Source organism: Syzygium oleosum, unplaced genomic scaffold (assembly GCF_021117445.2).
Source record: "Syzygium oleosum isolate NSW1041296 unplaced genomic scaffold, Sole_v2.1 Sole_v2.08, whole genome shotgun sequence".
Lineage (NCBI taxonomy): Eukaryota > Viridiplantae > Streptophyta > Magnoliopsida > Myrtales > Myrtaceae > Syzygium > Syzygium oleosum.
In genome coordinates, this window is record NW_026607492.1 from 5392856 (window position 1) to 5404028 (window position 11173).

An 11173-nucleotide genomic window follows, 5' to 3' on the forward strand; every position below is an offset into this window, starting at 1 on the left:
AAAGAGGAACAAAAGCTGGGCTAGGAATAGGCCGAAACCGACAAATTTGAATTCCTAAAAGCACGGTTCAAACTTCGACAGCCACACTTCAACACATCCAACATTTCAATAAATAATGAGCACGTGTACATGTGTACACAGACATTAGCATTCAACTGATATGTGGTACAACATATCGGCCGTACTTTGTGACGATACATGTTTAACTATGCAATTGAGTACAATCGGTACTTTCAAGTAATAATGGCGCTCTGTAATATACAAGGAGGCAGGCATCCATGATCGCGGAGTCAACTTAGAGGCAGCACTCATCTAACGCAAAGCTGTACATTTCAGAGTTGCCTCAATTTTTTTAGAACTCAGAAACTAACTTTAACTGCCCCTTGACCTGCATTTGGTCCCTTATACGTTTTTACCAGTCAATTTTTGGAGTTAAACCGAGTGAAGTCTGGGAACATGCCACCATCACCACCAAGCACTCGGCAACGGTAGATACTTTCTTTTGTACAAGAGAATCCTGAAAGGAAAATTACAAGGAGAATAATGTCAAACACCACGAAATGCACCTTAGTTAACGAACAAAAGATAAAAGCATAACGAAGGATCTCCCTCCCTCCCTTTTTCTTCTTTTCTGAGTATCCTTTTTTTCCTGAAGAATTGCTACGACATGTACACCCCGAAAAAGCTACATCAACATTTTATCAGAAATAGTATGGAAATCTAGGCGAAGCGACCTACATTTATTTATGTATAACAATGATCAAAATCGCAATCAATTATCCAATTAAAAAAATGGACCAAGAAAAATGATCACTAAAAATATTTACCCCAAATGGAGATATTGGTTGAGAATCAAGATTTCCATAGATGTAAAGTGGATCACAGGAGTCATGTCCAAAACAGCCTTAGGAACACCTTGAAAATTGGTCAGATAAAATGTAGTTCGCCTAGATTCTAAACAGCCCCTTGCATGGAAATATATGGAAATCTTGATTCTCGACCATTATGAAATATTACCCTAAAACAGCCCCTTAGATTCTAAAAATGTGCCTATGATATCAGGAGTCAGATAACCCATAAACTTGTCATTCCTCGATTGTCACAAGAGGTAGAGGTATTAATGCATTGAAAAAGGAAGTACCTTTGGATCTGCCTAATTGTTACGTCTTTGATTTACGAAGCTTCATTAGTTTATCTCTCCACAAGGCTGCAAAAGTTAACGGTCAAGAACACGAAATCCAGAGAGAACTATTCGTGAACTTGATCATGAATCACTGTAAAACCGGGAAACTCATGCTTGATGAATAAAAGCTTTGTGAGAAATAAGGATAAAAAATAAGCTCCCTCGAAATGTACCTGCATCATTGTATCGTTCCTCTTTGATAGCTAGATTCATGTTTTTGACTAAATCAAGTTCTTCAGCCAGCGCATCTGGACCGTCTGAAGCACTGGATAATATGTGAATCATGCTTAGATGAAGAAATTTCGAGTATGTTTACATACTTTGAGTTTTCTACAACACTATACAAAACTTATGTTCGTAAATCGAGTTACCTGTCAAGTAAAACGTCATAGACTGGTTTTCTGTCACGCGTTCTATCTGTTCTATAACCAAAACCGATAGCATCTCTGAGGACAATTTGCTTATTTACATATATTGGCACCTGCAGTATACAGCTTCCTATCAGGAACAAAGTCCAAATAACGAAGCTGCCAGCACCAAATTTATTGGTACACCATAGCAACTCCACCAATGCCATATCTACTTATTCAATGGAAATAAAGGTAGACATGATCTGGGCCTAAAAAGAGGCAATGATGGATATCTACCAATGATTTGGACCACATAATCGACAAGAAACCTAAAGCAGAAGGTATTTTTAAATGATAATTATAAAACAAGCTAAAAACCAAAAAAAAAAAAAAAACAAAAGAAAGCTCAGTTGATTTTTCCAGGACTATACTGGTGAATCACATCAACACCACAAATCTATATGAGATCAATCCATTGAGCAATTTCCCCTTTCTCATTTGCCCATTCAGTTTACAATTAGAAGGAACTTGAGTCCAACCAGACTAAGTTGTACAAGCATGCATCCACAAAACTTCAGAGGTCAGGTTTTGAGCGGGTTTCATTTTCCAATATTCACAGAACAAATAGACACTTGCAAGTAGGAGAGATACATAATACAAACCTTACACCTATAAGCCACATTTATGGCATCTGATGGACGAACATCTACACTTAGGACATCATCTTTCCCTGACTGCAGAAAAGGAAACACTTAATTGTACCATTAAATAAAGAACCATAAGGCTGATGACTTCTGGAATTTAGCATGTTGTTCAACCGACGAGCTTTTAGTTACCTTACTGAAACACAATCTGGCAAAGTAGGTGTTTGCCACTCTTTGTGTGATCCTTACCATCTTTATCTGCAAAAAAGGGAAACGAGATTCATCTATTATAACCTCTAACTACATCTCTGGATGAGTAATGTTGAATACGTCAATTTGCAACAGAAAGCTAACGCTAGAAATGCAGATGTGAGAGTAGCGATAGAAAGATTTACGCAACATATTTAGTGTTCACTCAAAAATCAAAAGCTAAATTCAAAGTTTCTAATCTAGATTTCTTCCGTTGCTCTAGTGAATTCCTTAAACACCTCACTTATACAAACTGAATCGATGTTTCATATGCCTCAATTCCATGGAGACCAAATCACACTTGTATTTGAGAACCAATTTTCCTAACAACACACTTCAGAAGTGATGGTATAGAGCATGGTACTAGATAAATAACTTGAACAACTGAATAAATGAAGTTTCGTTCATTAATTATGCTCCAATAAAAGAAACAAGATCAAGTCAATGCCATTTGCAGCACGTTAGTGATGGGATTATTGAGGGTATATGTTAATTATCTTTAAGGTTCAGTTCTTCACAGTCACCAATTTTGAACGTCAAAGCAAGCAGCCCGTGCTTATACGATCAAAAACAGCACATGTTTGAGACAAAAGCCACTTAATAGATTCCATTATCATAACAATACATAGTAAATCACTGTGTTACCAGTAGAGTACAGTGTATCAGCTTTTGGTAAATCTCAGTGTATCATTCTGTGTACCCCATCTAAATCTTAAAACACCCAAATGCATGCTTAACCTGTTGCACCATTTACATAAAGCCAGCAGAAAAACAATTAAGCCTCAACCAGTTCCTAAAAGTGAAATTTACATACGTACTTCAAAACCAACTTTGTCTGTAAGATCCTTCACAAAATCATATTGATCTGCACAATCCTGCACAAGACCATCATAGAACATTCAGATTAAAGAAAGAAATATTACATTCACTAAAAGCCACAAATAATTAATTACCCCATCTTCACCGCTGTGAAGGGCATCAATTAGTTTTTCAATCGCATACTCTCCTAAAGAGACAAAAGAAAATACCAATACATTAGTCCAGAAGCTATGGAAAACAAGGAACAGGACAAGAGAAAAGTGTGCAGGAAACTGTTTGTATACCTACAACAATGGGTAGCAGGAAATCTCCATCACAAACAATCTTAAGAAAAATTGTAGGACTCTGAAACCGGTGAAGGAATCCTTGATCTATACTAGGACCCCTTGCTTTGATTGCAAATGGATGCAATTGCCTCGATAACTGACTGTTCACATCTACTTGATATCCTCTCCTCCGCATACGGTAGTGAGAAACGGTTTCTGCCCCAATAGAATTCAGCATCAACCAAGACATATAAAGCTTCATCAACACAAAATCTTAGATCCGTTATGACATGGGCTCTGAAACCAGATTAAGTGTAAAAAGCTCCAGGAAGAAGGTTGTCCAAATTCCAAAAGCAGCTAGTCCAAAATATACTTTTCAATACATGGATAACTTTTAATTTATTATAACTTCCATCATCAGAAGAAGTACAAATAGAACTATAACCGCATTGTTACAAGTTATGGGAAGTGTTAAATAAATCTGAATAATGTAGAAAAGTATAATCCTTGAGATTTTGGGATATAGGTATCTCTTGTGCAAGCTCCTCAATAGGGAGTATTAACTTTGAGTACAGATGAACCAACTACTTCAACAGAACAACTTGTTCATGAAATTCTAACAGTTCCCATCGAGTGAAAACCAAGTGAAAGATGGAAGCCACACAATTGGATCGAAGCAGGAAGACAAAGTCTCAAGCCTGGATCCCTTGGTCCTGAATGACCCATACACAATTCTTTGGAATAACAGGATATCCATTAAAAAGTGTGGAGATGCAGATGTAGTACCTAACCTAGTTAGTACGACATTAAATTAGAAAATGTAGCTAAGTTCATCGTGTAAGTTGTGGAGAAAGATATCAAGTAATTTCTAACACGCTCCATGCCATGTGATACGAGCCGATTGAATGGGAGAAAGTCAACATGTAAAATAAAGCAAACTGAAAAATGTCGGCTTCATCAATGCATCTTGCTGCTGGCAATCGAATAAGCAGACATCATATGCAGAAACAACGAACAGCAAAATAGAACATGACAAATTCAAATGCCAAAGACTAGAACCATCTGATGTTGAACAGAGAAAAGCGACTCTCCCAGACCGTCATTCTCATATTTAATCTCTCCACATAAAGAAACTATTCATTAGCCGACAAGTCCCTCGATCATCTCGGGCAACCAATGTCGTAACATCATCTGAACACTCCCCACCCGTTGCCAAATTTTCACCAAATTACTCAATAACTCAACCGCGGACAGTTCCCAATCAGACTCCCAGTAAATGACCAGGTCGAATCGAGCTCAATCCGAGACGACACTCGCATTCCAAACAGCTCAAGTTGATCAAGGCTCGCAGCCAACGAGTCCCAGCGCGATCAAGGCATTCCCCCCCAAATCTATCTACACAAACGCACGCAATCCATAAACCAACGAGCTAGCACCGAATCCGCACGCGCAGCGCAAAACGCCGGCACGCGGGCGCGCGGAGAACGCGATACCTGCGAGGAGGAGAGAGGCCTGGAGATAGTCGCCGCCGCCGCCGCCCTCGTCGGCGGCGCCGCTCGATCCGCCGCCGCGGGACGACGTGCACGAAATGGGGGTGGTGGATTTGGCGCCGCGGCACCGCCTCCGCCGCCCCCCGCACGGCCGGACCGACGCGCGGAGGGGAGAGGAGGCGCACGCAGTCGCGATCAACCGGGTGGCGCGCGGCTGCTCCGCCGCGCCGGAGCCGGGGATCGCGCGGGCGCACAGATGAGCGGCGAGCATTGTAGAGAGAGAGAGAGAGAAGAGAGAGAAAGCTTAGTGATGAAGGTAAGCGATGATGATCCCGGGATGGAGGAAACAAGAATAGTGGGGGGGGGGGGGGATCGGGGGAGATGGAGATGGAGACGGAGACGCGCATATCTCAACACTGTTTTCACGTTTGTTAATTGTTTGTCGTCCTATTTTCCCCCTTTTTTCTTTTTAAAAAAATAATATGGATTTCTAAATATTCTTTAAGAGATAAAAGATACGATTATTTTATTTTATTTTCCTATTTATATGTGCTTTTTGCCCATTCATCATCGTTGCCATTTTGGCACGGCGCATCAACCAAAGGATTGGTCCTCAAACTGCCTCGTATGGACCACGAGACATTAAAATGAAGCTGGATATTGTCGGGTCGGCGCAAGAAAAAGATTCTGAACCTGCGGGAAGAATTGAGATGTGCAGTCGATTACGGTACAGGCAAATCAAGCACCCAGTGGCAATGAGCTTTAGGGGCTACGGACCTTGGTGAGTCCTAAAACTACCATGTCTAGATCACGAGATGTTAAAATGAAATTTGGGTATTATCGGGGTCAGAGTAAGAAATAAATCATGATCCGATAGAGAGGATGAAGGCGTGTAAGTACCGGTATGTTAAAATAAAGAACGTATTAGTAGACTCCGCCTACTTGCAGGACAGTATATTATAAATGATGTAGGAAGTAATTGCGAAATTGAAAGTGACGATGCTCAATGTCCAGATCCAGAGGAATGAAATCCCCATCGAATTTATAAACGGAAAGATGATCTGTCATGTACTTATTCTATTCTTGCACGAGCCAACCGGGCGACTTTAACAACGACAGAATAAACAACAGCGTATGACGCACTACTGTCTGATTGGACAAGGTAGACAACTCTTCCCTATCCGACATGTCGGATTATTTCATACCACCCTTTGAATGCCCGAGATGCACATTGGTGCTCGAATGCTAAGAACCATTACATTAGATAAGAACATGTGCGTTTAAGTCTCGGCAGCATCTCACTAGGTATCAAGAAGAATAGTTCTCTCTTCGACTTGTCCATTGATGTAGAGCAACTGTCGCTACCATCCTGCTCCTGCACAAGCACAAAGGTTTCCTGGGAACGTTTGCCCGGCGGTTATCGGCTGAAGTTAGTTGTACGATTCTTCGCTTCACTTTCGAAGAGCAAGCTGACTTTGCCATTTGCCGGTCCTGTACTCGTGGCCTGCGATGTATGTGCATTTTGTACTTTTGCCTCTTTCCTGAGGAAGACATCTTCAAGGACCACCCTCAAGACCGAGAGCTTCAGCGCTTTCACGGCATAATAAGCGCGACTTGGGAAGCTGCTTCAGTAACCTGATGAGCTCGTAAGTCCTCAAGTCTCGACCAGAATGTAGACAAAGGTCGAGTGGAGTCATACCATCCTGAAAAGGAAATGCTTCTACTTTTGGCTAAATGAAAGAGGATAATTGCACATCACAGAGAATTGAAACTAGGAGCACATCATACTGTTTACTACATGCTTCTGGCCGAAAAAACACTGCTATTTTCTACACCCTAAATTTAATCCAGCAGTTCATCAGGTGAAAAATTTTCAAGTTTACAGGTCACATAAGTAAGGAATAAGCAACGTATCAAAAGAAAGTATGGACCAAGCAAATTAAGGGCATGAATACTGGGAACGAGGGTGATATCTTAGGTACGTAGACCATAAGCTCTCATTTCAACCGCTAGATGTTCAACTATCTATTAAAGATAAGCGTCTGTAACCATAAATCCAATGAGTTTCTCAAGCAGTGGGTATATCCATCTTCCTCACCAGATTTTTAAGGGCAAATCACCAATTGCGATTCCCAAGGCCATCCTTAGGAGCGCAGGTCTGTATGCTCAGTAATTGTCCGATGTGTGGAGCACAGACCTATCATAGCACATTAGTGCATTCTCTTGGGGACACTCGAGGAATATGGAAATGTGCCATCCAGTAATTACATGGTTTATAAGGGAGCGGGGTACTACCACAAACATTCTCCTCGGAGAACACAGCGAAATTTTTAGTATTTACCATGAGCTCAACCGTGAATGGCACCTGCCTACGAACAGCCTCTAGATTAAAGAAACAATTCGATAGCAATTTGCAATACCAAGAAAACTGGAAGCAAAGAAATTCACTAAAAATTCTGTGCAATATAACATATTCAATTAAGTCTACCTGGTTTTTTATTGTCTTATCAGCTCCCTTGATTAATAAAAGTCTCACCACATCAGTTCGTCGAGATTGGACAGCAAGATGCAATGGTGTCCATCCATCCTGAAGAACAGAGACAAAATCCTCAGATATAAAGCTATGGGCCTAACACCCAAAAAATGTAAGAGTGCCCATCAACATTTAGGGTCCTCACATTATCCTGGACGTTTATGTCAATGTTGTACAATAGAAGAATCTTTATCGCCTGACTCGATGCTGTTTGGACAGCATAGTGCATCAATGTAGCCCCTTCCTATATAGAACAGACAAATGTGAGAATACAGGTCCAGAGTAATATGACTCAGATAAGCAAACACAAGAGGAGCTGAGTTTTCCATGACTTATATAGACAGTTATTCTCAAAGACCCATACAGACTAAAGTCTAGCCAAAACAAGATAGTGAAGAAAATTCCTATGTAGCCATAATAGCCATTGATCTAACAGAACATGAGCACTAATACCCTCATATTTCAGTCATCGGTATCATTTACTAATATTAGGATGAAGTGAAACATGCCGAATATCAAATGCCATTCATATCATGTCAATGAACAAGAAACAAGCCATACAGCATTTGTGTATCTATACCTTATCGCTAATAAATGGATTAGCAGATTCTCTCAAAAGATAGTTCATAATTGCCTGCTTCTTGCCTATAATTGCTTTGTGGAGTGCACTCAAACCATCCTAGAAAGAACACATAAGCCAAAATTAACATCACAAGCTCACAACTTGAGTGTTCAATACAGAGAAATTTTCTCAATGATTAATCATCTAATAATCAGGCTATCGTACCTTATCTACAGCATTGATATCAACATTGTGTTTCAGCAAAGCATTCATAAGGTAAAACTCTCCCGATGCAGCCAATGTGTGCAGGGGTAGCCATTTGTCCTGCAGCAACTTTCATCGTGAGCCAAAAAAGACTGAATCCTCAACTTCTGTTGCTAAAAAGAAAATGACATAACACAGAAGTAGCCAAGTCCTTGCTTCTGATCTTATTCTCATCCAACAGGATAATTAGACACCTATAAGTCCGTAAATCTCCAATCTAGAAACTTTTTGAGTCAAAGAGACAGGTAATACATCAGTAATCACTTAAAATATATCAAGAAAAGTACTTACATAAAAAAAAAATGAAACTAAATGCTGAACTAGAACACAGAGAACTTACAGATGTGGCAACAACCAGGTTAGGAATCCGTCTGTTCAGCAGAACCTTTTCTTCCTTAGTAAACAGCTTGCGCGGACCTATTTTCATGTTTTGAAGTTACTATCCAATCTCCGTAGTTTAAACAACCAAATTCTGAACTAATCATTTGAGGCTTTCAATTAATTCCAGTCAACCAAAGCCATACATAAGACTTATGTGATGCATAGCAGCTTTACCTTCAGGTTTTTTACCAGGTTCATAGTTTCCACTATTGAAAAATTCAGTAACATCCTCCAAGCCCCTCCCATAAACTTCCCATCTTGGATTCCGTGGCGCTGCTCTTTCACTTAGCAACTCTTTTTCTGCACCTGCATTACCCACTTCTTTCACTGGAAAACTAGAAGGACTGTCAAGAACTACTGGATTCAACTGTGCCATCTTCGCCTCTTTGTAAGTTTTATATTCTTCTAAATTCACAGTCCTTAAAGGCACATAACCTTGTTTTCTCTTCTCGACTGTGCGACCAAACTCTAATTCCTGTGCGATCTTGCGCCTATCTTTCTTTGTAATGTTAATCTCTGCTTGCACCTCTCTCCAACTTTCTGGCACTAAGTTTTCAGTTTCAACTTCATTTAACCTCTTTTTGCCTTTGCGTTTAGGTGGAACAAAGTTGTCAAGGTCGGTTTCACCTTGGAGGTATGGGTCTTCGAAAATACCATCTTCAAATACAACACAGTCACCAATTATATGTTCTTCATCAATGATGTCCTTTTGCCATGCTGGTGAGGATCCAGAAGAAGGTGAAAGACAATTCAGCTTTTTTGGGAATCGAATACTTCGAGAGAATGGCAACTGGAGGTAGCTTGTCAAAGACAAAGGACAGGTTGGAACTGAAGAGAAGGGTCTCGGAAACTGGGGCTTCTGCAGATTTAAAACTGACATCGCTAGCTCGAATTTTGTTACCAGATCAATGGCATCCAAATCAGCTCGAACTGTTGTCACAGGGCTAGATCACCATTCACCTACATGATGATAAAACGCCCATCATGAAAATGAAGAAACATTTCCAATAAATGACACTAGAATGAACTATCAAACATTTTAGAAACAAAAACTAGATTAGACATCATAGAACTTACAAAAAGCAGATGTAACTTACAAAATAAAAACTATATAACATGTAAAGAACATAATGTGAGTTAAAAAGTAATAACATGCAACCGCAACTCTACAAAAGAGAAAGCAAGATCACAAAATAAGAGGCAATTTCAAGTAACAGATCTTCCACATCCCTCAGCTATCCTGTTCTCAATTTAATCAGCACTGATCTGCAATTCACCTCATGATTTTATCAAATTATGAGAGACTATAGCTAGTGACATAATGGAAAGTAAAAATTATACAATAATTGAAACTTTAGCATTGAAAAAATTAGTTATATTATTTGCTTTCCAAAACTATTAGAAGTTTAAAATCGGCATACATACTCCAATAGTTCTCAAGATATGAACATATCACACTGGTAAAAGATAAAAAAGATTTCAAGAAGAAACGTTAACATCGCCATTGCAGGACATGAACTTTCAGCGCCTAAATTTCGAAACCTTCTGCGCTGTTTGAATTGTTCATTTGAAGCTTAAATGCTGACCAAAACACTATATGAATTCAACTTTGCATTTCTGGTAATTTCCTGATTGCGCGCCATTCTTCAATAAACTTACACACTTAAAAACCAATCAAGCTCATAAATTCGCATTTCAGATTCGACCCCAAGAGTTGGCCTCATGGATCCTGACCCATACTACATAAAAGGCCGACCTTGAGCCTAAGCAATGCACGTCACGCCCGCGGGTTCATCATCTCCTCACACTGTTCTCTTCAGCAATAAAACCATGCACGAAATCATACAATTCCCACGAATACGAACCGACCGAATTCACCGACTCGGCAAAGCGCACGAACGCTTCGGAACCAACATCTCATTAGCCGGTACACGGTCCCATAATCAACACCCTCATTCCAACCGGTCCTCTTCCGCGCAATAACCTCGACCGCGCTCGGGAAGCAATGTTCGGAGGCGGCCGCGCGAATCGGCGAACTCGGGCAGCCACGCGGCGGCGAGAGCCTGGCGGGCATTTCCAGAGAGCCGGACGAGGTTGTTCGCGGTCGGAGGTTGGTTTCGGCATTTTCACGAGCACGTCCAGTGCACGCACACGAGCGGATAAGCAGATTGGCCTCCCGGCCGTCGCCCAAGTATCATACGATTCGGTGAACAACACCACAGAGAGAGAGAGAGAGAGAGAGAGAGAGAGAGAGAGAGAGAGAGATTACCGTTGAGGGTCGCGGCTCCGACAGTAGAGAGGCAATTCACACGCAGAGAGAGACAGAGAGAGAGAGAGAGAGAGAGAGCAATACAGCAGAAGAGAAGATGCTCAGGAGCTCGCGAGAGAGACGAAGGGTGCTGCCAAGATGGGGAAGAAAGGCTGAAATGAAA

General features: G+C 40.7%; 2 protein-coding genes across 3 annotated transcripts; both read right to left on the reverse strand.

Annotated features, from left to right (window-relative positions):
* Nucleotides 1–87: 87 nt before the first annotated feature.
* Nucleotides 88–5368, reverse strand: LOC115685944 (bifunctional nuclease 2). 2 transcript variants are annotated; one of them, XM_030611105.2, is made up of 10 exons: nt 5005–5368; nt 3530–3727; nt 3380–3432; nt 3245–3301; nt 2370–2435; nt 2196–2267; nt 1555–1664; nt 1357–1448; nt 1142–1207; nt 88–517 (listed from the first exon to the last, which is right to left on the reverse strand). In XM_030611105.2, exons 1-9 carry the CDS (start codon nt 5270–5272, stop codon nt 1161–1163), a joined length of 963 nt encoding a protein of 320 aa, XP_030466965.2. In that variant the 5' UTR covers nt 5273–5368; the 3' UTR covers nt 88–517; nt 1142–1160. The 2 variants fall into 2 exon arrangements, with proteins under 2 accessions (XP_030466965.2, XP_056169542.1); XM_056313567.1 differs by lacking the exon at nt 88–517 and having other exon boundaries at nt 1158–1274.
* Nucleotides 5369–6042: 674 nt separating this feature from the next.
* On the reverse strand, nt 6043–11155 carry LOC115683578 (ankyrin repeat domain-containing protein, chloroplastic). The gene is made up of 8 exons (XM_030608120.2): nt 11011–11155; nt 8916–9701; nt 8701–8777; nt 8322–8420; nt 8115–8213; nt 7680–7778; nt 7490–7588; nt 6043–6704 (listed from the first exon to the last, which is right to left on the reverse strand). Exons 2-8 carry the CDS (start codon nt 9619–9621, stop codon nt 6558–6560), a joined length of 1326 nt encoding a protein of 441 aa, XP_030463980.2. The 5' UTR covers nt 9622–9701; nt 11011–11155; the 3' UTR covers nt 6043–6557.
* Nucleotides 11156–11173: the final 18 nt, after the last annotated feature.

Coding starts and splice junctions, on each gene's coding strand:
- LOC115685944 (XM_030611105.2), bottom strand. CDS start 5,272: ATGCTCGCCGCTCATCTGTGCGCCCGCGCGATCCCCGGCTCCGGCGCG. Junction 1,449..1,554: donor TATGACGTTTTACTTGACAG/GTAACTCGATTT, acceptor CATATTATCCAG/TGCTTCAGACGGTCCAGATG. Junction 1,208..1,356: donor GGAACGATACAATGATGCAG/GTACATTTCGAG, acceptor TAACTTTTGCAG/CCTTGTGGAGAGATAAACTA.
- LOC115683578 (XM_030608120.2), bottom strand. CDS start 9,621: ATGTCAGTTTTAAATCTGCAGAAGCCCCAGTTTCCGAGACCCTTCTCT. Junction 8,421..8,700: donor ACCTGGTTGTTGCCACATCT/GTAAGTTCTCTG, acceptor AAGTTGCTGCAG/GACAAATGGCTACCCCTGCA. Junction 7,589..7,679: donor ACATAAACGTCCAGGATAAT/GTGAGGACCCTA, acceptor TCTGTTCTTCAG/GATGGATGGACACCATTGCA.